This window comes from Taudactylus pleione, unplaced genomic scaffold (genome assembly GCF_031769625.1).
Source record: "Taudactylus pleione unplaced genomic scaffold, aTauple2 ptg000019l, whole genome shotgun sequence".
NCBI classification, from domain to species: domain Eukaryota; kingdom Metazoa; phylum Chordata; class Amphibia; order Anura; family Myobatrachidae; genus Taudactylus; species Taudactylus pleione.
The window spans coordinates 35597502-35621893 of record NW_028284421.1 but is presented as its reverse complement, the minus strand read 5'-3'; the positions used below and the strand labels follow the sequence as shown (position 1 = coordinate 35621893).

Here is a 24392-nt window from a genome sequence, read left to right as displayed (position 1 = left end):
ACAGTCAGTGACGTGAGCTACTTCCGGGGTTCCGACGGAAGTTGCAGTTGGGGGGATGTCATGTGATAATCATGTCTAAGATGGAAATGGATTTGTTCGGGGAAGTGTCGGAAAATAACGGGCCTAGAATGCACAGCAGCCTGGAGAGCCAGGGCCACTACGTGCTGAGCACCCTCGCCGAGGTGGTGGAGAGAGTGATGAGCTTTTTACCTAGCAAATCCCTACTGAGAGCAGCCTGGTGTGTCTGTTTATTATATTTACAGCAGCATTATGCAGATGTGCTTTGTAGCTGCGGTGTATGTGTAAAGTGTATGTACGCTGGTAACCTATGGATTGCCAGTTGTTGTGAAAATACAAATCATGCTGGGACGGATCGCATAAGCTTAACTTGCGTGTATCCACTAGAGATTCCCATCTGACACGCCTAATAAGGCACACTAACCTTTATCTGGTACCTTTTAGCCTGTATTTCATGTCTCCTTGTTTGGCATGATTCACATAGAGACAGAGCAGGTTCCTACGTCTACAAATTGAGGGGTCTATTTACTAAGCAGTGTTAGGAGACAAGGTGAAATGAGGTAAGGTACAGCCAATCAGCTCCTAACTGTCATTTTTCAAACACAGCCTGTGACATGGTAGTTAAGAGCTGATTGGCTGGTACCTTATCTCATTTCACTTTGTCTCCTAACACTGCTTAGAAAATAGACCCCTAGTGCCTGTAGCAAAGTTTTCATAGGGCTGGCTAAGTAGAGCAGATATGAGGAGTGAAACAGCAGAGATGACCTGTGTTTAAAAGAGAACTCTAGAAATAAATCTAAACCGACTAGATAAAAATTATTGCCATGGGGAATGTTAAGATTTACTTTTAATTTATAGTAGCCCCTTTTTCCTTAAAGCGAGACATGCTTAGCATTTTTAAGCTCCCTGTACATGTCAGATGCGAATGTGATTATCAATAATAAACTTTATGTTCACCCACTACACCATGAATAAATTGCCTTTGTGGATATCAATTTTATATTTTAATCTAATGCTTAACTTGAATCTTCAACATGCAACTCATTTAACTGCAGTGCTTTAGTAGTCATTATAAGAGTAGACTGATTTACGTCGGAACAATGGGCCTCCTTGGTTAGCATAAACTGTTTCAGAACATCAGCAAACTTGTAATGTTTTAGTTAAACTGTATGATGCCTGCTCTTTAGTTTCCTGCCTGACTGAGAGACTGCCCCCAAGTGTTCTTCCCACCTTTTTACACAGCAGCAGCTGCTGCGCCAATATGACAGCCGCTGAGCCGAATGGAGCCTCCCGCACAGTCCCTACTGCTAGAGAGGAGACATGTCTGCAGAGGACCCGGACCGCAGACATGCTCACATTGTAATGCTAACTATGCCCGCCACCTCCCACACAGGCCCTGTCTCTGCTGAAGAGGAGACCTCTGCAGACGACCCAGGCCGCAGACATGCTTACATGGTAATCTTAACAGCCGCCTCCTGCACAGTCCCCACCGCTACTGGTGGAATGATTGTCTGATCTCTCCTCCTGTGGCGGCTGGGACAGAGCAGGAGGCGGCGCCACCACCGGCTGTTAGTAATACCATGGGAGCATGTGTGCGTTCCAGGTCCTCTGCAGACATGCCTCCTCTATCCTCAAGACAGTGAGGAAACTGAAAAGTGTTAAATTAGGAAGGAATGAGATGATGCAGAAATGTGTTACATTAGTAAGTAACAGTTTACTAAAAAAAAGTAGCAGTTTGTGGGGTTATTTACTAAGCAGTGTTTGGAGACAGAGTGAAAAGTGATAAGGTGCCAGCCAATCAGCTCCCAATTGTCATCTCACAGGCTGTGTTTGAAAAATGACAGTTGGGAGCTGATTGGCTGGCACCTTATCACTTTCACTCTGTCTCCAAACACTGCTTAGTAAATAGACCCCTAAGTGTTAAAAAGTGTTACATTAGTAAGAAGTAGCAGTGTTAAATTACTTAATATTCTGAATAAGTTTACCGATGTTCTGAAGCAGTTTAGTTTTGCTAACTCAGGGGGCCCCATGTTCTGAACTTTAACACTTTGACTTATAAAGCATATGAAGGAATTATACAGTCAACAAATGAGTTTGAGCTGCAACCCATGTTCTCCTTTCTGTACAGCTAGTTTCTGTCTACTGTGAAACAATGTGATATACTTGAAGAGCCACACGTGCTGCCTTGTAACCTTCAAGACAACATCACATTACCTTTCATCCACACCCACCTCTTAAGGTGGTCATACACCATGATACAGAGAGGCCTATTATTTGACATTGCAATACACTGTCATGAAATTAGTCTGTCTGATTGGAGATGCGCCGGTTCTTCCTATGCTGTGAAAGGGTCACGGGTCGCATCGACTTGGCTTACCCGTTCACACTGCACTGTGAGCCGAGTTATTTCAACTGGGCCCTTTCACAATAACCCGGGTTGCTGTGCGTTCACGTTTAATAACCTGGGTTATTGCTGGCAGTTTGAAAGAGGAATTGGTTGCAGTTCTCTCACGCAGAGGTAGAATGTTGCAGACTGCATTCACTCCTCCTCCTCATCTGATTTTATGTGTTCTGCATGACCACATTGTGTGTTGTGGAGGTGGTCATGTGATGTGGAATTCAGCTGCTCCACTCATGTTCTGTCTAATACCCCTTTTACACCAGAACTAAAACCAGGGTTATTGCAGGGTTAACTCGGGTAGTTCCTTGGTGTAAAAGGGGACAGGGTTGGTTGGATTCCCGGGTGGAGTGACCCGGCAATCCAGCCCAGGTAACTTGCAGGGTTTAACACTGGAATAACCCGTGAAACCCTGCAGTGTAAATGGCGCAATGCAGGTCAATGTGACCTGGATCGTGCCGCATGCCTACCGATTGGCCAGCTTCAGTGGCACTTGGAGATGTCATCTCCAAGTGTCCACTTCAACGCCGGAAAAGCCGGGTCTCTGCAGACCCGGCTCCGGTGTTAACGGCGCTAACGCAGGAATATCCTGCGTCCGCGCCGGGGAAATTCCGGGTCTGATCCGGATTGGAACCCTGTTCCAACCTCCGGGTGAGACCCGGAATTTTGGTATAAAAGCAGTATTATTTTAAGGGTTACATGAACTGCTCTGTCTGTGAAAGCTGCTACTTTATCGGTAGTGTGGTTTCCTCTGGCAGTTGGTCATGTGACTCTTGATGTCATATAAGCTAAATAAGGTAGTTAGGTTGGATGTGTAATTATCCTTGATTAAGCAGAGCTCTTACACAAAACACATGAGTTATTACAGGCTGAACCTGTACTGTGTATGTGGGTTTGAGCTCTGGATGAGAGATAATTAGCTTTTATGATTTACAAGTTTTAGATGTTTACTGCTAAGGCTCATTTCATCTGTGAGTGTTAAAATGTTTGGAATAAATATTAGTGGTGCCCTAAATATTTCACTATATGTGCAGTCTTTATTTTATTATATTTTTCTCAGATTTACTCATTTCCCTTTGAGCACTTTTCGTATGCATATTTATTTCATACAGTTGCAGAGTACATTAAATTAATGGTGTATATAGTTGGTGGGGTGGAAGAAAGAATTGTGCTGAAAAAGGTCAATATTTGCTTTCTTTTAAAATTGCTTTCATATCCCTGTTCTCATGTCATCATTGTATATATTGTGGATAACGTTTACCTAGATTTTAAATGCTGTTTTGTTGGTGTTAGTGTCTGTAGATTATGGAGAGATTGTGCATTGCGCAAACTGAAACCAAGGCAAAGAATCTTATGGCTATCTTCCACCAGAACAGGGGACGTGGATTTGGGTGGTCACTCCTTGGTCCAAGTTGTCAGAGAAGAGCTTGAGGTAAGAGACAAACCTTTTACTTAACTTCTATTCTAGTTTGTAATCTGCAGAATATACAGTCAGGTGCATAAATATTGGGACATTGACAGAATTTTCATATTTTGGCCTCTATTCACCACCACAATGGCTTTGAAATGAAACAAACAAGATGTGCTTTAACTGCAGACTTTCAGATTTAATTTGAGGGTAATTATATCCAAATCAGGTGAACGGTGTAAGAATTACAACGGTTTCTATATGTTCCTCCCACTTTTTAAGGGACCAAAAGTAATGGGACAAACTAAACTATCCTAAATCTAACTTTCACTTTTTAATACTTTGTTGCAAATCCTTTGCAGGCAATTACAGCCTGAAGTCTGGAACGCATAGACATCACCAGACACTGGGTTTCATTCCTGGTGATGCTCTGCCAGGCCTCTACTGCAAATGTCTTCAGTTCCTGCTTGTTCTTGGGGCATTTTCCCTTCAGTTTTGTCTTCGTCAAGTGAAATGCATGCTCAATCGGATTCAGGTCAGGGGATTGACTTGGCCATTGCATAACATTCCACTTTTTAGCCTTAAAAAACTCTTTGGTTGCTTTTGCAGTATGCTTCGGGTCATTGTCCATCTGCACTGTGAAGTGACAGCTCTTTGGATCTCATATTGAGAGTCGACAGCAACTGATTCCAAATGCAAATGTCACACCTAGAATCAACTCCAAACCTTTTACCTGCTGAATTGATAATGAAATAACGACGGAATAGCCCACACCTGTCCATGAAATAGCTTTTGAGTTGATAGTCCCATTACTTTTGGCCCCTTAAAAAGTGGGAGGCACATATAGATACCGTTGTAAGTCCTACACCGTTCACCTGATTTGGATGTAATTACCGTCAAATTAAATCTGAAAGTCTCAAGTTAAAGCACATCTTGTTTGTTTCATTTCAAAGTCATTGTGGTGGTGAATAGAGGCCAAAATATGAAAATTCTGACAATGTCCCAATATTTATGCACCTGACTGTAGATATTGCTTAATGTGGAATAGCTGTGTGTGAAATATATTTAACTAGCAACCTACCCCAGCTTCGCACTGGAGCAATTTCATCTGAACAAAGTCCCCTGCATCTCATAACAACCTATGCCATTTCACAACAGTCCCCTGTTTTTGTTCCAATAGTAGTGTTCTTACCATTTGATGGTGGCGGTCTGAAGTTTGACACCATCAAATGGAAATCATTTGATGGTGTTCCATTGGTGGTGGGTCTTTTTTGTTTTTTTAATTCCTGATAGCAATGCGTCCTTTGGCTCCTTCCTGGCTACTGTGTCAGCATCACGGCATCTTCATGGGTTCATTGGAGACTGTCTCTCACTCTCTGTATGCCTGAGATGTGACCCTGCTCAGTCCCTGACTCCTTCCCTTCTCTAGGCTGCTAAGCAATAGGGCCCATTGCTATCTCTGATTTGCTCTCACTGTATCTTGCCATTTCAGGATGACCAGCTCCTATTCAGCAGCTTGGTGCAAGATTTATCTCTGTGACTTTGCTTCACTAAAATCATCACTGTTCTACACCCTTTTGTCACAGATGAATGGTTCATACACCTAAATCTTCCTCGACCAATGCTGTATAGAATAGTGAAAACACTATCAAAATACTTTTGAGAGATGTATAAATGATTGTGTAGAAGTACAATAATATGCAGGTATGGGATCACTTCTTCATTTGGACAGTTCTGAAAACCAGAAAGGAAAGTTCCTCTGGTGTGTGATAATGTCGCATATTGTATGCAGAAATGCCCCGTGAGTATTTTCCCTGAAGAATGCCATGTAAAATATGCCAATACTGGTGCTCTATGTAAGCATCATTTTATATATTTAGGATTGATGCTCCAATTAATAGAGAAAAAAAAACATCTGTGGAAATGTGAATGAGGTGAACAAGCCCTCAGCCGGGCGAAACGCGCGTCCTTCCATTACCACATTTTTTCCTGGGAACATGGTCAGTGCACGGACCGGATTCCAGGATACTGAAGCAATGGTTTTGTATTGCTAATCACATTAGCTGACGGACCTCTGTGTCTGTTCAACTAAGTAGTTACACACACGGTAGGCATTGTGTGGCTGTGTACTATCTACGGTAGCATTTATGTCACAGTCTTATATTCTGCTCCTTAGGCACACTATTAGTAGGCACAGGGTGGCTGTGCATAGCCTGTAATATATATGACTGATGGTTTGATGCAACGTATTAATTATCTCTGCTTTAGATGTGATATATATACCAACAGACTACAGGATTGTATAAAGCCAAAATCTATTATGACGCGTCATCAGAGTGTGGCCTACTGTGTAATGTATATAGGATTTACCATGATAAACAGCATAGTGTTAGAGGTTTAATATTTTGCTGCTCAAGCCCACTAAGAGTAGGCACAGGGTGGCTGTGTACTGCCTGTGATATATATGACTGATGGCATGATACAATGTATTAATTGATTTTGTCTTATATGATATGTACACTAGCAGATTACAGGATTGTATAAAATCTAAATCTACCATGACATGTCATTTAAGTATTGCCTACTGTGTAATGTATATAGGATCTATCATGATAAACAACCTTAAATTATTTGTATTATTTAATTAGATTCAATACCTAGTGAATTCATATGGTGTAAATTATTAGATTACATGTGGCAGTTGACATTTTCTGAGCAATCAAGGGAGGTCATGATGATTATTCAACTAGGATGAAACACACTGATGTGTTTTCTTTTTTCATCTAATTTTGAGTTACATCTTTCTTTCTCTCTTCTATATATTCCTCCTTATCACATGTAAATCACAAATGTATGCATATGTTGATGTGCAAATAAGGAAGTATGCCGATGCATAATCTTCTTTGAATATTGTATTCTATTATATGGACTAGCCAATCACAACAGTCCTACATTTTTTGCTCACACCAGGTGTAGGTGTGGACACCATTTCCCTTAATACACCTACAGCCATACATTACTTGATCTGCCCAATCTCATCTGACCTTGGAAGCTATAAAGTAATAGGCCTGGTTAGTACTTGAATGGGAGACCACCAGGGAATACCTGGTGCTGTAGGTTAAAAAGAACTATTGGGATTAAAAGCACACATGGTGGAGCAATTTTTGAGCTTAATAAGTTGTGCTTCAAAAAGAATTTGTGATGGGTCACCATATGACTGATGTATAACATTCTGGTGCTCAGTATAATTAATTTATATTTTACAATATTTCGTTAGATTCATTGTATTAGATTGGTAATATGCTCCCCAATCTATCTTTTCAAAATAATTAACTTGCCTATAATAGGCAATTTATATATTATGTCTGTTTAATATTTGTGTCTTGTGTGGTGTACCTATTACTTTTATTAATATACGATTAAAGATTATATTTTAACTGGATATATGTATAAAAGAGTGTCCCAGCAACTAGCCCTCTCTTTTTTCCTTTTTGTTTAAACTCATGTACTATTGGGCTTTGGGAGCACCACCAACAATAGTTAATGATACAGTTAGTATCTAGATAGTAAGTGGCTGGTTCTTAATATTCATCATTATTGTTTGAGTTCTGTGTGGAATCCAACCTTCTCCTTGTACTATGATAATGACAGATTGGCCAGGTTCGGGGATGAGGGAGGGTACCTACACTGAACGACTGATTGTTCAATGTAGGCACAGCACAGACTGAAATGACTGCATGATTACAATGTCGTAATCGTTGAATCTTTCCACAGTCTGCTAGTGGATAAGCACTTTTTTTTCTGGTTGATGAAGGATTATATGAAGTATAGATTTTTTTTTTTTTTTTGGAATGCTGATGGCAATTACAATATATAAATATTTGAGTATAGTTATTCTTATTGAGGTCACTTATTTAAATTGAGTGATTTGTGGGTAGCTTGTGATGCAAAAAAAATTTGCTCACATTTGAACCCTCCCTCTTTTGCCGTGTACAATTTACCATATTATACTGTATATAGTGGGATGAGCCATTACCTACATCCAGAAGCTAGCCTGTAATGTGTATATTAAGGCAGCCACCACATCTGACCTCTTAGGAGGGCCCGATCTATCCATTGCCATTCAATAGAGCTGACAAATTCTTTCTCTTGCATTAGATTGAACAGATTGAATGCTATCTCCTCTGATGTGGGCTGCATTGGGTTCCTTCATATAGCCAATGTGGTAGTGTACAGGTGTAGACTGATGCAAGGATCATGGGGAGGGATCTATACCACTTATTTACAACATGATAGAAGCACAAAGAGAGGGATTGTTTAAATGTCAGTAACCCTTTTAAGGAGATATAGAAACGTCCACTCCACTTATGTATACATGGCGCCTTTTACATAAACTCATCAGCAGTGTTCTGGAACACATTACGTTTTTCCTCAGCTCATTTTAATTACCATATAACTGGTCTGACCCTGGAAGTGTCATCTATTAATGTATAATCTTGTACAGTTCTGATGAGGTTACATACTGTTGTATTGTTTTTTTATATTCTTGTAATTTTTTAATTCTCAGCAAATGCATTTGCTAGGGCTGGCTACAAACTGGTGTTGCATGTGTGGCAAACAATGTAATTTCAAGCTGCATTTTAGGAGGGATGCAGCCAGGAAGCCGACGGTCTAAATGCCGACCGCCGGCTTCCCGACTGTGTAATCCTGACAGGGGTCTAATGACAGGCGTCGAAATCTCGACGCCTGTCATTATACCTACGCCGGGAGCCCGGCAGACCAAACGAAGGTAAGTCGGGCGCGGACAACCGCACGGGGGGAGGGTAAGGGGCTCCCGGGGGGGACAGGGTTAAGCACCCCCCCGGGAGGGTTAGGGGAAGGGGGAGGTTAGGCACCCCCATGGGGAGGTTAGGGTTAGACACCCCCCCTGGGTGTGTTAGGTTTAGGCTGCGGGGAAGGGGGGGTTAGGTTTAGGCACTTACAGGGAGGTTAGGGTTAGGCACCCCTAAGGGAGGGTTAGGGGGGGAAAGGTTAGTGATAGTGGGGTACTCACCTCTGTCGGGATCCTCACTGTCTGCTTTCCAGCGTCGGTAAGGCATCCTCCAGGCTAACATCCGGCGGATATCATACCGATTCCTTTTAAAAGGCATACACACTGTGCATTTCTCATGCACTATACCACGTTTGATATGTGCTGTATGGGGGGGAATTATTCAATTGTTTTTCAGCGCCCATCATTATTGCGGGTGTTGTGACAAAAATGCATAGAGCTGCTTCTCCCGCCTAAATAGACAGTAATAAGCCGGGTGTGATAAAACAGTTCTGGACTTGGTGACAGCCCACTCAACCCAGTCAGTTAGAAACTTCCTTGGCGACTTGGCATGGTGCCTCCGCAGAGCAACTTTACAGAGCAGCTACATGTCCCCTGCGCACATTTTCATTCAATTATACAAATTTGACACCTTCGCCTCTAGAGTTGCAAGCTTCAGGCAAAGGGTCATACGCACAGCACAGAAGTGTTCACTCCCTTGGATGTCCCTGTGTCTCTTCAGTGCCCTCCATAGATGAAAAAGAAAATGGGAATTTGGTTATTACCTGATAAATCCTTTTCTCTGATTTCCATGGGGTACAGTGGATGCCGCCATTATGCCCCTGGTGTTTGCTTGGAGTTATTTCCTGGGTATTGGCGGTCCAGGCCCACTGGCTTAATTCTGTATGCATGTTTGCGTGTCTGGTTTGCTGGGTTTTCTCCTCTCTGTCCTTTGGGCTTTGTTAGTAATAACTGGCTTTTCAGGGCAGGGATGGGGTATAGGGGAGGAGAAGCCTGTACTGTTAAGCTTTAACTAGTTAGTACCCAGACACCTCCAGCACCACCAGTGCCAGTTCTCCCCAGTGTGCCCCATGGAATTCAGAAAAAAAGGTTTAATCAAGTATGTTTTCTTTACCTATATCATAACTTTAGCAATATCTGTTCTCTGTATAAGTGATCCCATGCCTATAATTATCAGTTTTTCTTTATTGTGTCCTCCACTCTCTTAATCCACTCAGCATTTTACCTAATATGCCATGTACAGTACAATCATGAAATTACTGTAATGTCCAATTTCCCTCACTGTTGTCTGTTAAACTGGGGTGTGGCATAGAAAATCGACAGTGTCTAGACAGACACTCAGTAGATTTACAACAGATGGTAGACAGACGACAGGTATAAATGGTCGACACACATATGGTCACCCTAACCCTTACCGTCCCATTCTGCAGCCTAACCCTTTGGCAAGTGCCTATCCCTATCCTTATAAATGTTGAAAAAAACATGTTGACCTTTTGTCCCTGACAACCTATTTCCTGTCGACCATCTTGTGTCAATCTATGGAGGGTCTATCTAGACAGTCAATCTTTAATCCGGATACCGTTAAGATGATTATATAGCTTTAATATCCGCTAGTGTGGAGTTTGACATTTAAATATCTCAGTTGATAGTACATGGTATTTACTGAACAGTATTCCTCTTTGGGAAACTTCCGCTAAAATCTTAACATGTTCTCTTTTGCAGAAGGTTTATATTATTCCAGACATTTTTCTGTACTTTACAGACTCTGAGTCTCTTAATGATCGTGGAACACACTGTGAGACAAAGAAGGGTAAGTACCTTAAACCCTGCATATCTGAAATTCTGCCTTATTCAATATTGACATTGTGTTTATTACAAGTTTACAACAGAGTGTTGTGTATATTGATGCATATTGCTTTAAGAATTCTATTGTCACTATTAAATAATGAAAAAAATATGGGGTGAAAAGATTGGAAAGTACACTAAGTGACGCATGCAGACACTCCTTTTTATAGTTTGGAAAGTACTGAAATAGACGTCATAGATGTCATATGTGGTACTAAATAGTAACCTCTTCTTACTGTTACTAACCACTTATACTGTTATATTGTGGTAACATAGTAGTATTTGAATGTGTTCTTTTGCTTGTTCTATGGAGGCAATGACCTTGATGTGATTTCACATGCTTTTAAGTTCCCTCTACTTGACTGTAATAACTACAGACCTCAGTATTAGTTGTTTATTCAGAGCTATGCAGACAGGCCCCTATGGTAACTGCCATGACTATTATTCTCCATGCCCGATGCAGACGGGATGTAGTAATCACGACGGGGGAAGCCCGACATGAGACTAAGATAGGCATCGAAATACAGACGCTTATCTTAATCCTGACGCCGGAATCCAGAAGGACGCCAGCCCGAATGAGTGAAGTCCAGGGGCGCTCTTAGTGTTAGCCGAGGGAGTGTTAGGCTTAGGCAGCGCAGCAGGGTTAGGTTTGGGGGGGGGGCTAGGGTTAGGCACCCCTAGGGGAGAGGGTTAGGGTTGGGCACCACTGGGGGGGATTAGGGGTTAAGGTTAGGCACTAAGGGTTAGGTTTAGGCACGAAGGTGGGAGATTTAGGTTTAGGCACTAATCAGGAGGGTTAGGGTGCGGGGTGGGGAGGGTTCGGCTACAAGAAGGGAGGGTTAGGGGGAGTACGTTAGTGTATTTACCCATCCCCTGTCTGGATACCAACCATCGGGATGCCGCTGTTGGTATATTGACAAGAGGCATCCCGACAGCCGTCATTACATACCGATTCCAGTGCATCATTATTGCACCATGAAGAGACATGAGTTGCATACAGTTTTGCAGAGGAGAAGCAGGTGGTTGACCAGTATGGTATTAGGGAGAGACTTTTATTGCTTCAGAAGTTCTCACTGGATCGGGGGCGTTGTGTAGATGGTTTCATTAGATTGCTGCATATCTGCAGCCTTTGTTTTCTTCTAGTGACAACTTTCCTTATTGTTCATGAATTTGTTTTTGTTTTCCTGTGTTGATAGAATTTTTTTATGAAAATGATAGCTAACTTGTACCTTATAATAGATAGCATTAAATAGCAGTAAGCGCTATTTACATATACATATACATTGTATTAGTTAAAGCTGCATTGTCACTGAATCCAGCAAACATTTCAACTTCATTACTTTAATTATCCTACACTGCTGTTCATTTGTGCACACAATACTGTTTATGTACATGTAGTTACCTTTCCCCAAGATATAACCTTCATACTTTAGGATTTTTCTATACTTTTATGATGCCAACAGCTATCCCTATGTCTGTGATGCTGTGCTACTGGCTGCCATGTCCGTTATATTCATTAACTCATACATCTTGAATTTTATATCTGCACTAGAAAAATGTTTCTTGCTAATAATGCTGAAACTCCTTTTGTAGCAAAAAAAAACCATGGTTCCGAGACTGCGGCTGCCATGGAGAAGCTTCTTCCAAAGGATTGTCAAATTGTGGGACTGGCCACACCAGGAATTGTAGGTAAGGAATTGTGGGCAAATATATCCCATCCTGCACATGTAGGACAGAGCTGGGTTACAAGCAGCACATTTCTCCAAGATGAATTGTACTGTTAACTGGTAAATAATGTAGCATTTTGTATTTGTGCATTGTTTGACAGATACTGCACATTATCATACTTCTGATAGCTGAAAAATATTGAACTGTAGTCCATAATAATTTTATAGTTTATACCACTTCAGAAACAATGCAGAAATATACTAAATTATACTGTAACGTAAGGCAATAAAAACACTTAGTGGTAAATTTACTAAAGGTCGGTTTTGTATTTTTGGAGAAGCACCTCACAGATCACTATAATCTGTACAGGCTTTGTTAGGTTAAATGTAATTTAAGGGTTACATTTAAAAAGAAAAATGCACACCCCCGCCAATCCATAATAAACCATCACCAACCCAGTGGGGTATTGCTATAGCAGGGGGATACTCAGCATGGGGTCACCCTGCCATTACATTTACCAGCCTGAAACTGGTCAGCCCAGGGATGGAATTCCTCAGTAAGTTGGATAATATTAAGATAGACAGGACTCGAAAAACGTTTTTTTAATTCTTTATTTAAAAAAAAAAATGGGATACTCCCCAAACACTTGGATCGGCTGCTATTCTGTCTATATAGGCATCCAAGAGGAGTAATGAGAGGAAACAGAGAAGGATCGGTCAGAGAGGTAGGAGGACAGCCAGGAGAGGGCAGTGTCACGTAGACCAAGGGAGTGAAGGATTTGCAGGAGGAGAGGGTCAAAAGCAGCAGAGAGGTCAAGGTGAATGAGCAGAGAGTAAGTTGCCCTTGGATTTGGCAGCAAGGAGGTCTTTGCTGACTTTGTGATGGAGGTTTCAGTGGAGTGGAGAGAACAAAAGCCAGACTGAAATGGGTCAAGCAGGGAGGGGGAGGAGAGAACGGTGGTAAGGTGGTTGCAAACAATTCGCTCAAGGAGTTTGGAGGCAAAAGGGAAGAGAGATATGGGATCGTAGTTGGAGAGAGTGTTGGGATCAAGGGTAGGTTTTTTTAAGAATGGGGGAGACAAGGGTATACTTGAATGCAGAAGGGACAGTACCTGATGAGAGGGAGAGATTGAGGAGGTGGGCGAGATATTAACAGGCAGTAGGAAACAGAAGGCGGAAGAAGCGTGAAGGGTTTGCATCAAAGGGGAGAGGTGGAATGGGCGGAGGACCGGATGAGGGCCATGACTTCCTCTCCAGATACAGGGGAGAAAGATGTCGGAGTTGGTAAGATGGACGGGGAGGGGTGGTCAGGGAAAGGAGGGGGTGGAATGTTGAAGGTCTGGTGGGATATGATATCCTGACATATGGAGTCAGTTTTAGATATGAAGTAGGTGGCAAAGTCCAGGGCACAAAGTGAGGAGGGAGTGGGCAGAGGAGGGAGTTGAAAGTGGCGAAGAGACACTGGGTGTTTGAGGACTGGGAGGAGATGAGATTCTTGAAATATGACTATTTAGAGAGTGAATGGGCAGCGCTGTAGGATGAGAGGATAAACTTGAAATGGAGGAAGTCTGCCATAGAGCGAGATTTCCTCCACTGCCGCTCGGTGATACGTGAACATGTTTGTAGGTATCTGGTGCATTTAGAATGTCATGGTGAGTGAAAGCAAGGTAAGTGAGTGCCCGCCCGCCCACATGGGATGTTGAGTTGGTCCATTGGGAAAGAGCAAATGATGATGAGTGTAAGGAGTTTAGAGGCAGAGGATTCTGAGGGAAGATTTGAAGAGAGGAAGTGAGGGAGCCAGGAAGCAAAGTTGTCAAGGAATTCGGAGGGAGAGCCAGGGTGACCGTAAATGACAGCAACTTGAAGGTGAACAGGTTGGAAGAGGCGTATAGCATGTACGTAAAATGTAGAGAATGTAAGGGATGGTTCAGAGGGAATGAGTTGGCAGAGGATAGAAGGACCCTAAAACCACCACCATGGCGACCCACGGGCCAGAGGGTTTGAGAGAATGTGAGGACCCCAGTAGAGAGAGCAATGGGAGAAGTGGTGTCAGAGGAGGAAATCCAGGTTTCAGTAATGGCTAGGAGAGTCAGGGAATTGGAGATAAAGAGGTCATGGGTGGAGACCAGCTTATTACAGACTGATCTGGCATTCCAGAGGGCACAGGAGAGCGGGATAAAGATAGGAGAGATAAGAATGAGATTATCAGGGTTGTTGTAGCGTGGAGGTGAGATAAATTTGGGGGACTGAGATGAAGAGATTGTAGTGATGGTGTGGGCTCCAGAGTTAGGAAGGGAAACTGATGGAGGTAGGCAGGGAAGGAGTTTAGTGTGATGTGATGGAGTGGAGGGATGAAGCCGGGCTTATTGATATGATAGTAGGACCATGGTTGGTGAGAAGTGAATGAAAGTGGAGTGAAAGGGAAGGAGAGAGGAGGATGGTAGAGAGGGGGTGGAGGAGACTAGGTAGGAGGAATAGAAGAGGGAAGAGGGGGCAGAATAAAGGATTAGATCGACACTGAGTAATAGGGGTTGTTGAAGAACACATGCTCATGGTGTGGAGGAGAAAAACTGTGAAAAAGGAATGAGAGAGACAGTGCAGTAGCTTTGCAGAAATGCAGGTGAAATACTGTGTTAGTAAATAAGTATGCACAACTGCAAGTTTTTATTATTAAGTGGAATAAATGTAGAGATATTATAGATGCAGAAATTGAATCTTAAAGTGAGGATAAGAGGGGGAGGGAAAGCAAGTCGATTCAGACAGGAATTTCAGGGACAAAGAAGTGACATTGGTGCAGAACTGCTGCCATTTGTTTGTGAAACCCAGAAAGTCAGTGCAGAAAGTTACAATTGATGTGGTAAGTTCATGCATTGTCCAATCATGTAGTTCAGGTTGGGCAAACTGCTGTTTTTTGTTTTGGAGCTTTAGCGAACGCACAGTTGTTGCCTCAAAGTTGTCCTTCTGTAGTAGGGTTTGATTGTTGTCTACATTTCTCTTTTGGTTTAACGCCAAAATTATGTTTAAAATGTAAATTGCTCTTTTAAATTATGCACTTCTAATTCTAGGCACCAGCAGCCAAAGGCTGCCTACAGTCTACAGCCTAACAATGACCCTTAAGTAGTGATAGCTGGCATGTTGTGTATGCAATGATTCTAATCAACCCCCAATACACTCACAGTAAAATGGCAAGCAATATATTTTCCTAAACAAACAAGCAATGCAGAGCTAATAACTGGTCTAGTTATATCTATACACTATGCAAAGACATCAGAATTATGGTGCATACACACGGTCAGATTTTTCCTTCAGATATAAACGATAACGATTTAAAAATCGTTCAGTCATTCATATCTGAAGGAAAATCTGACATATCTGACATGCCTGAACGATGGACGATCTACAATGCGCATTCCCGTTTGTCAGATAACGATATCTGACATCTGATGTGTTTGCAGTCAGACTTGGTCGATTCCATTCATTTTAATGCAGTCAAAAATCGATCAAATCGTTCAAAACTTTGGTAAAATCGTTCAAATCGTTCATCTGACAAATCTGACAAGTCTGACCGTGTGTATGCTCCATTAGATTCTCTGCAGCAATTTTTGAATTTGGATTACCTAATAATCAATACACTCACTCCCCTTACCAGTCATGTGGGTGGACTCCATGGGCGGCATTTGTTTACATATTGGTCTCCAGTTATAGGTCTATATAGATGTCACTCGCTTTAGATGGCTTATCGGCATTATCTCTACTGTAAACATTACATGACCCATTGTACATAATTTTACTAAAACAAATGTTACTATATTTGGACAAGACATCAGACAGTCAATTAGTGTTTAGATCTATACACTACATACAATCATATCAACGTGCCTTATTTTTTATTATATCATTAGATAATCCTAGTAATATTGAATATCTTATGTACATCCACTTATCTTGGATGTACAACAACAGGTATAGTTTATTACATAAAATCCCAATATTCAAATTAGGTATGGAGGCAACTATAATGAGGACTGTGAAGATATTACAAGTAAGTATATACAGAGATCCTTCTTTATAATAATTAGATCAACCAAACCATCATAAATTCCACATACATTATTAATATTTTCGCACAGTGCAAATCATAAAAATTTCTGTGGGGCTTCCATATTTTGTAGAAATTTGTTTATATATACACGTATCTTTATAGGGCCACATTTAGTTCTACAGACTCATTTAATCCATTAGGGCATAGTGAAAGCCGCAGTCTTGAGAATAAAGCCCTCAGTCTTGTTTTGCTACCTTGTTTGCTACTAATTGTTAAGCGCTGTGCAGTGTGCTTTATAAATAAATGTTTAGATACTTGTATCTCCTTATTTCTATGTGTTATATAAAATATTTATGGAATAATGAACTAGCTACTGTAAATTATATGGATATTAGAGCATATGTAATTTGTAGAGATAACTGTTCCCTTTGGATCTCTGCAAACATTATTAGTAATTCACACTAAGGGTTCATTATTCCATATAATGTACATGTTTCCCTAATGAAAACTGAAGTAATTACATCATAATACACTGTTTACATATATATTATTTGTGTATTATATATTTACAATTACCTGTCTTACTTAAGTAACTCCAACGGGATCCCAAAATAATCACCCCATGGAGATTGAAGATGGAGAGTCTGGTTTTGCACTTCTCTTCCCAAAAATAAGTGGAGTCAAAATCCAAAAATTCCACTTCTTTAAGGAATCCAAGAGCAAAGTATTTGATGAGAACAAGCTTCAAGAGGCCGGTGAGTTACAGCTCCATACACATTGTTTGACTTTAAATTAAGCATAAATATTTCCAGCTTTCAGTTTATCCCTAAACCAGAGGTTCCCAAACGTGATCCTCAAGGCTCCCCAACAGTTCAGGTTTTAGAGATATCCATGGTTGAGCACAGGTGGTTAAATTAAATTGACTGAGATACTAATTAAGTAACCTGTGCTCAGCCATGGATATTTCTACAACCTGAACTGTTAGGGATCCTTGAGGACTGTGTTTGGGAACTTTAGCCCTAAACACTTTTTATTTGATACATCCAGATATATGCTTAAGCCAAACCCACACTCTGCCTGATATAACCTCCTTTCTATTTTTTTTTATTTACAGGCCTTAAAAATAATCCAGATCTGCGGGTAGTTTTAATCTTTGGCTACAACACATGGAAAAATGGATCAATGCGTTTCCTACATCAAGTCCTAAACCCTCTGAATGAAAAAAGTATTATCATTGCCGGGGGACAGGTCGAGTACCTTACGTCATTCTCTTCCCACGCGTAGGTTTATATATTATTTGTATCGTACCATGTCATATCCTTGCTAAAAAAAAAAAAAAATCAATGAAAATGGTTTTAACGTATTGGGTCTGATTTTTCGGGGGGTAGTATGGATGCATCAAGTGTTTTTTAACGTTTTTTAAAATTGCGTTCTATCACTTACAACGATTTTTTTTTTTCATCCAAAATTTGCGCGGTCGAATTCCTAATTAAGAAACACAACATTTACTATGCCACGAGCATAAGAAGTGTAGAAGTGGATTGTTGTGTCTCAGCTACAATTGCTACATGCCATATGGCATGTAGCAACAATGTATGAAACTATCTAGAAATAGGGGATTTATAAATCCTAATTAATGAAGAGCCACGGTTCTATTGAACGTGCTGTGATATAAACAACTACCAGTGCAAAATTGTTGTAATGGGATTTGCAAATCATTCCTAATGAATAAACACAATATAAATTCAATTATACTTACCACATAGTAAAGAGCTGGGAATGCATGGGTGGATTGTTGTGCCTTGACTACATTGCTCTATTTGAGGCGTGTAACAAAATTATATAACAACTGTAAACTTAACATTTTAGGATACAAGAGAGATCTCTATAATTTCTTCTTCGGGGTCCATAGGGATCCACAGGGATACCATGGGCTGTGTACGTGGTTTGAACTAACCGGGCACCAAACAGTTAAAGCTTTAGCTCCCAGGATGCCCCGGGCCTCCTCCACATATACCCCGCCCCCAGCCAAAGGCAAATCAGTTTAAGTTTGGTGCCGGCAAAAGCCGGTTGCACCTTTAGACAGGGGGAAGCTTTAGGCAGCCCCAAGCTTTATTTTTATTATTTCTTAGGTTTTTTTTTTCCTTTTAAGAGCAAGCAGCACTGGGCGTCCTAATGGGCGCCTGTGCGGCTGCTCCAACAACCTCCGCTGGTGCTGCAATACCGGTGAGCGGTCCGGTGATTATGGCGTGCTTAAGCCACGTATCCACATGCCGAAAATTAATGGATGACTGAACGATAACGACATCGTTATCGTTCAGTCGTCCATTAATCGTGCATAAATCAGGCAGTTTAATGTCGGAAACGACCAGCGATGCTCGCTCCCGCTGGTCGTTTCCAAAATCAATCATTGCCTAAACATGCTGGTCAATCTACCGATAACAGCAGATTGGCCATGTTCAGGGATGAGGGAGGGTGTCTGCACTGAATAACATATCATTCAGTGTAGGCACTGCAGGGGAAGAGGAATGACTGTACGATTACAATGTTGTAATCGTACTGTCGTTCCACTATCTGCTAGTGGATACGCACCTTTAGCTAGCCGCTCCACTGGAGACCCAGGGCTGCAGCTGGATAAACGGAGAGATAAGGTAAGGCGATTCCCCGCTTGCAGTCCTTACCTCCGGCTATGGAGACTAGCCGGAGGACACTGCAGTGGGGTGTCCGGTTCACCCGCACCCCCACTAGACCACCAGGGCATCTAAAAGTCTGGCATCGGGAACTGTTTGTTTGTGTAAGTGAGTGCTCAAGAATATATGCAGTATATATTATACACACATACATGATCTGCAGAGAGTAAGAAATATTAAAATAAATGAATGTGGCAGTGGGAATTGCTAGTATAATAACAATTACTAATATAACATAACCCCCTTTTATTTGAGACCCGAACAAGGAAGGTATTAATATAATACACCCAATTTACATATTGGACTATTTTTAAATGAGGTATAAATAAAATGAAATATAGATTGTGGTAAAATATTATAGATATAAATGGTGGCAATATTTTAATTCACTTTCACATTGTGTGTTTTTATATGTATAAAAAAAATCTATAAAAATGTAATTGATATTTTGCTGATCCTATTTTATGGATAGATTAAAAGTTAAGTTTTATATATATTTTTGATGTGGTAGTATGGGTCACTAATTACTGAATATTAAACAATGAATAAATGTCATTATATTTGATCAGTTCATGAGTGCCCCATAATAGGAATACTTTTTTTCTGTTGTGTGTGATTGACAAGCTTTGAAGCAGTTCATTGCTTGGTGGATTACTTCTAGCTTTCATCAGGATTTTAGTGGGGATGGGCAGCCTGTTCAATGGAACCTTAAGACATATTCTACCAGATCGCTGAATGGCTTTTGGGCGATGCAGCGTGGAGCTTAAACTGAGCAGCAGTTTAGGTCCACCACCTGGTTGTCTGTTCATATATTCATCATAGTCTACAGGTTTTATGTTTGTTTGCCTCCTGGGATGTGCATTTTTAATGGACGGTGCATTGCAATGTATTCATTGAGCGTATCCACCCTTAGAGGCAGCTTTGGGATATCCCCAACAATATTCCCAATTGGAGGGCTAAAAAAAAATGTTTTTCTTCTTTTACTTACATAATTATCTTTCTTTAAGTTAATTGGGGAAAGTTCAGCACCTACCTATTACAATCTTGTTCTTTGTTAAGCTTGCTGGTTATTATTTTGGTAGGCCTTGTGTAAAGGGGGAGGAGCTATTGATAAGTGTTTAGCTTTAAAGTGCCCTTACTTCTACAGTGCCACTATACTCAAAGTGACCCAATTCTGGTAATAACCCCCATCCATTTTATATAATGTATGTTTTTGGAAATAATGATGACATTTGTACTAGTTATAGTAATAACAATTTCTTGGCAATTTGTGAATTAGATCTGTTCTTGTGCTTTTTTTTTTTTTTTTTTTTACGGTAATGAAAAAATGTGTCAATAAAATGTAAGTTTCTTTATATTGCTGTAACAAAATATTTATTTGTGTTTCACGACAATTCTTCTCATTACCTTCCAGAAAGACCCAGGGAACAGACTGTATCGGAGTTGTTGGGCTGGCACTGAGTGGCCCTCAGATCCAAGGAGCCACCGTTCTTCTAGACCGAGATGTGTTTGATGAAAAGGCCGCGGACTCCGCCATGCAGCGCCTGAAAGTAGCCAACATCCCTGAAGAGAATAGCGTGGGTCTCATGTTTGCATGCATTGGCCGAGGAGAGCAGCACTACAAGAAGAAAAACGTTGAGGCAGACTCTTTTCGCAAACACTTTCCCACAGTGCCTCTGCTTGGTTTCTTTGGCAATGGGGAGATTGGTTGTGACCGGGTAGTAAGTGGTAATTTTACACTGCGCGAATGTAATGGGAAAAAGGACAATCTTTTACATGGATACACTACAGTGATGACAATTATACATTTTGGAGTCAGCAAGTAGACCCCACTGTTCATGATAGTGAGAGTAAATACGACGGAAACTCTTTCCAAATGAAAGCATCGGGGTTCAGTATACTCTTGGCAGATTGCGTGTCATTTTTTGGTGATACTGCCTCACAGTAATAAAATAAAAAATAATGGTTAGTTTGCAAACTACTAACATTCCTTTTGTCTGTAGATCTCAAAAACATTTTGCTTTCAAGTAATTAGGCCGAAACTAGAACTGACCATTCCAAAGCAGGAATTCAGTTACTTCCATGTATTCAACCTATGTATAACATTGACTGAAGATGAAACATTTTTTAAACCCCTCACTTTTTATTCTTTCAAAGTAAATGAAAAGGCCAATTGATGGTTCTTATTGTCAGCAATATGTGCACAGTGGTTGATTGATTTGGGTTAAATTCACCCACATACACTGGAATTCCTTATGGGTAGTTCACATTCTGGTTCAGTAACAATCTCCCTAGAACAGAGGTTCTCAAACTCTGTCCTCAAGGCACCCTATCAAATAAGGTTTTGAGGCTATCCATGCTTGACCACAGGTGACTTAATTAGTGCCTCAGTGAATTTGAATTGACCACATGTGCTTAACGATGGATATCTCTAAAATCTGGACTGTTGGGATGCCTTGATGACTGCGTTTGGAACCTCTGCTCTAGATTGATAAGAACCTGTGCACACGTGTTCATTGTAATTTTTTAGGCCTGTGTGTTACAGCATACAATGTTTGGCTCTAATCACTTTTCTGTAAAGCCAAATACATTGTCGTTTCAGGGTACAACTATTGGTACAATGTTAAATGTTGCAAATAATTAATATACTGTATGTACTGAAGCCAAAATACTACATAGACCCTCTTACCCTCTGATAGAAATAGCAAACCTTTTTTTTTTTTTTCTTTAAATGTAAATCTCTTCCTGAATGGTGGTAATCCATAACTTGGTCATGCAGCATTTGCTGTGTTTATGTCTTTGTGGACAATATATCAATTACATCTTTCATTTGTACATTTTGTTTGATTAGTAAATAGCTAAAAATCCTCTATAGAAATTGTCAATTTTCTTCAGTTATTGTGTGTTGTAGGCTATATGCATTTCTCCCAATACTTTTTCTGCCCAATAAGCAACAATTACACAATGTTAACAGATGTCCTTTTTTGGCATAACAAATGTAAATAAAATTTTGCTTGCTAACTCCAGCTACTAGCACCACAAAACCATACCGGAACATATGATAAGACTTTTTCAGAGTTGGACGTAAACTTGAGCGACTAAGGGACCAGGTCAGGGGTTGGAAGGGGTTGTGTAGATACTGCCAAAGTACAGTAAAGGCTTGTTGGTGCAAATTGTGGCTAAGATGGCTTGCAGGTATTAAAAACCTGGTGCAAATTATGAGCTGATGAAGATGATGGCCACATCCGTTTGGTCAAATGCAGTGAAGTCACACACATAAATGCAAATAGAGTTAGAAAGCTGAAAATGTGATTTAAAAGCAGGATGACACCATATTGAGTATTCATTGTACAAACATAAAGTATGTTTCCTCTGACTATAAAGGGGAGGGCTATCCCAATAGAATTGGGCACTTATCTGCCGTTCTGGCCATTTTCTTTGCTGTTACAAACAAAAATAATCTCGCACCAGTATTCGGGTATTACTACAGTAATTCGGTCTCCTACTCTTTTTATTTTGTGTATTCGTATGTAATTTTCAGACACAGAATCAATTTCATTACAAGAGGAGCTAGCCCTAACTCACAATGAACATTCCAAATCGGCACAAGAGATAAAGAAGAGCAGTTTCAGGGGTGCACAGAGACCACTAATAATTTAAAAGAATGAATTTTTTATTGATGTGCTTTAAAAATATATCTCCTTGATATCTTAAATACGGTGAAGTATTAAAGTGTGAAATAAAGGTAATAAAATATTGTGTATTACAATTTTTACAACAGTTGTGGACCGCTGTCTTATTGAGTTCCTTGAGAACTAATAATAGGAACTCAATAAGACAGCGGCCACAACTGTTGTAATTGCTGTCTGTGCAGAGTTGGAAGCATTGTGTGTCTGCAGCAAACTCGAACTAGGTCGCTATATGCAACTTTCTTACTGGAAACATTTTGTGATTACGTATGTTTGACTCTGATTAAAAGACACTGTGTTAATTGTTTATCATTTGAATTTAATATTCCCTATTTTTGGAGTTATCACAGCTTTAGCAAACTAATACTACCTGCTGGAGGAAACCAAATGTCGGAACAATACATCGGTATTATACATCTACTTTGTCTTCAATTTATTGCATCTTTGTATAATCTCTGACTGACATATGATTCAGTGGCAATTATTTACTCCAGCTTTTGCAAAATGTAATTACCAAAATAAACAAAGTATATTTAACTTGGGTGCCTCCTTAGATGTGGTTCCAGAGGTAATATGGCAGTCCCACTATGCTTAGTCGGCATAGAGTTGCCCAATAACTTGTTTGCCATGTTTTGCAGAAAAGACGAGAGGTTGGTATTTGGGCATGTTTATTATAAGCAATAGACTACTCAACTTGTATGGGAAACAGTGGCTAACATGATAAACTGGTCGTCTGTGGGAAAGATAGTAACTATGGGCAGCTGTGTATTGAGGAACCATGTCCGAGATTGTGTTTTCAACCACCACTAACACAACATCAACCAATGGAATTTCTAGTGGAAGAATTCAGTAGAGTTCCAAACACTAGTAAAGCCAATACTGACATGCATTGATGCTGGAATTGCTTTTCATCTTTATTAAGATACTTGGCCGTGTGTCTTATTTTCATAAACAGGATTTTCATTTTTTGTACATGAAATGGTTCTGTTGAAAATATTGCACATGTGATAATTTTATTGAATCTATAAAAAAGTGTTTAACCTTTATTTGTTATACAGTTCGGTCCGTCACCACAAGGTAAAAGCAGAGTATAATTGTTTTCGTCACCCTCATCAATATTTCTTGTAGTAATAGTAAATGTGTTGTCAAATGTGTGGTTTTATTTGTTTTTATGAAATTGTGCAAATGACATTTGAACTTTCCTAAGATGCTGCTTTTTTTTTCTAGTGTGTAAATAAAATTGTTAGTCTCATATATTGTATTAGCCTTGTTTTTTGTTATTGTGCTCCCCATTAGAATTCAGTGGTTAAAATGTTCTAAATCCTTTTTTATGTGAAGAAGAGCTCCAGCCTATGAATAACATTCATATACCAATAGTTGCATTCAAAACACTTAAGCTGGCCACACATCTAAAGATTATCTGTCCAACCATCCAACTAGTTGATTGGTTGGAATGAAAACCTGGGTAAGGTATGAAAGCAAATGACACTCAGCAATTTGCTCCCAAACGCTGGGAAATGGACAAAACTATTGTTTGGACAAATTGTTTAGATCAAACATTTAACAAACTTGTCTGACTACCATTTTTATCTGTTTTCTGGCATTTAGGAGCAAATTGCTGATCATCATTTACTCCCATACGTTACCAGATTTTCATTCCAACCAATCAATTATTTGGCTGGTTGGACAGATAATCTTTAGATGTGTGGCCAGCTTTACTGTATATTAGATGCATTGTCAAATTTAATTATAGGGTTTTTTTCTAAACAACATGTAAAATTTTATTTTGATTTGGTGACTGCTA

General features: G+C 40.3%; 1 protein-coding gene and 1 pseudogene across 1 annotated transcript; both read left to right on the top strand.

Moving 5' to 3' along the window:
- On the top strand, window positions 1-23840 carry FBXO22 (F-box protein 22). Its single transcript, XM_088446910.1, has 7 exons — window positions 1-238; window positions 3710-3848; window positions 10378-10465; window positions 12094-12189; window positions 16800-16964; window positions 17324-17489; window positions 20314-23840. Exons 1-7 carry the CDS (start codon window positions 72-74, stop codon window positions 20723-20725), a joined length of 1233 nt encoding a protein of 410 aa, XP_088303036.1. The 5' UTR covers window positions 1-71; the 3' UTR covers window positions 20726-23840.
- Window positions 6826-6944, top strand: LOC148540535 (5S ribosomal RNA; annotated as a pseudogene).
- Window positions 23841-24392: the final 552 nt, after the last annotated feature.

Bases quoted from the DNA above. Each gene is read 5' to 3' on its own strand.
- FBXO22 (XM_088446910.1), top strand. From the start codon at position 72: ATGTCTAAGATGGAAATGGATTTGTTCGGGGAAGTGTCGGAAAATAAC. The intron at 3,849-10,377 runs GTAAGAGACAAA...TCTCTTTTGCAG, and splicing joins TTGTCAGAGAAGAGCTTGAG to AAGGTTTATATTATTCCAGA. The intron at 16,965-17,323 runs GTGAGTTACAGC...TTTTATTTACAG, and splicing joins GAACAAGCTTCAAGAGGCCG to GCCTTAAAAATAATCCAGAT.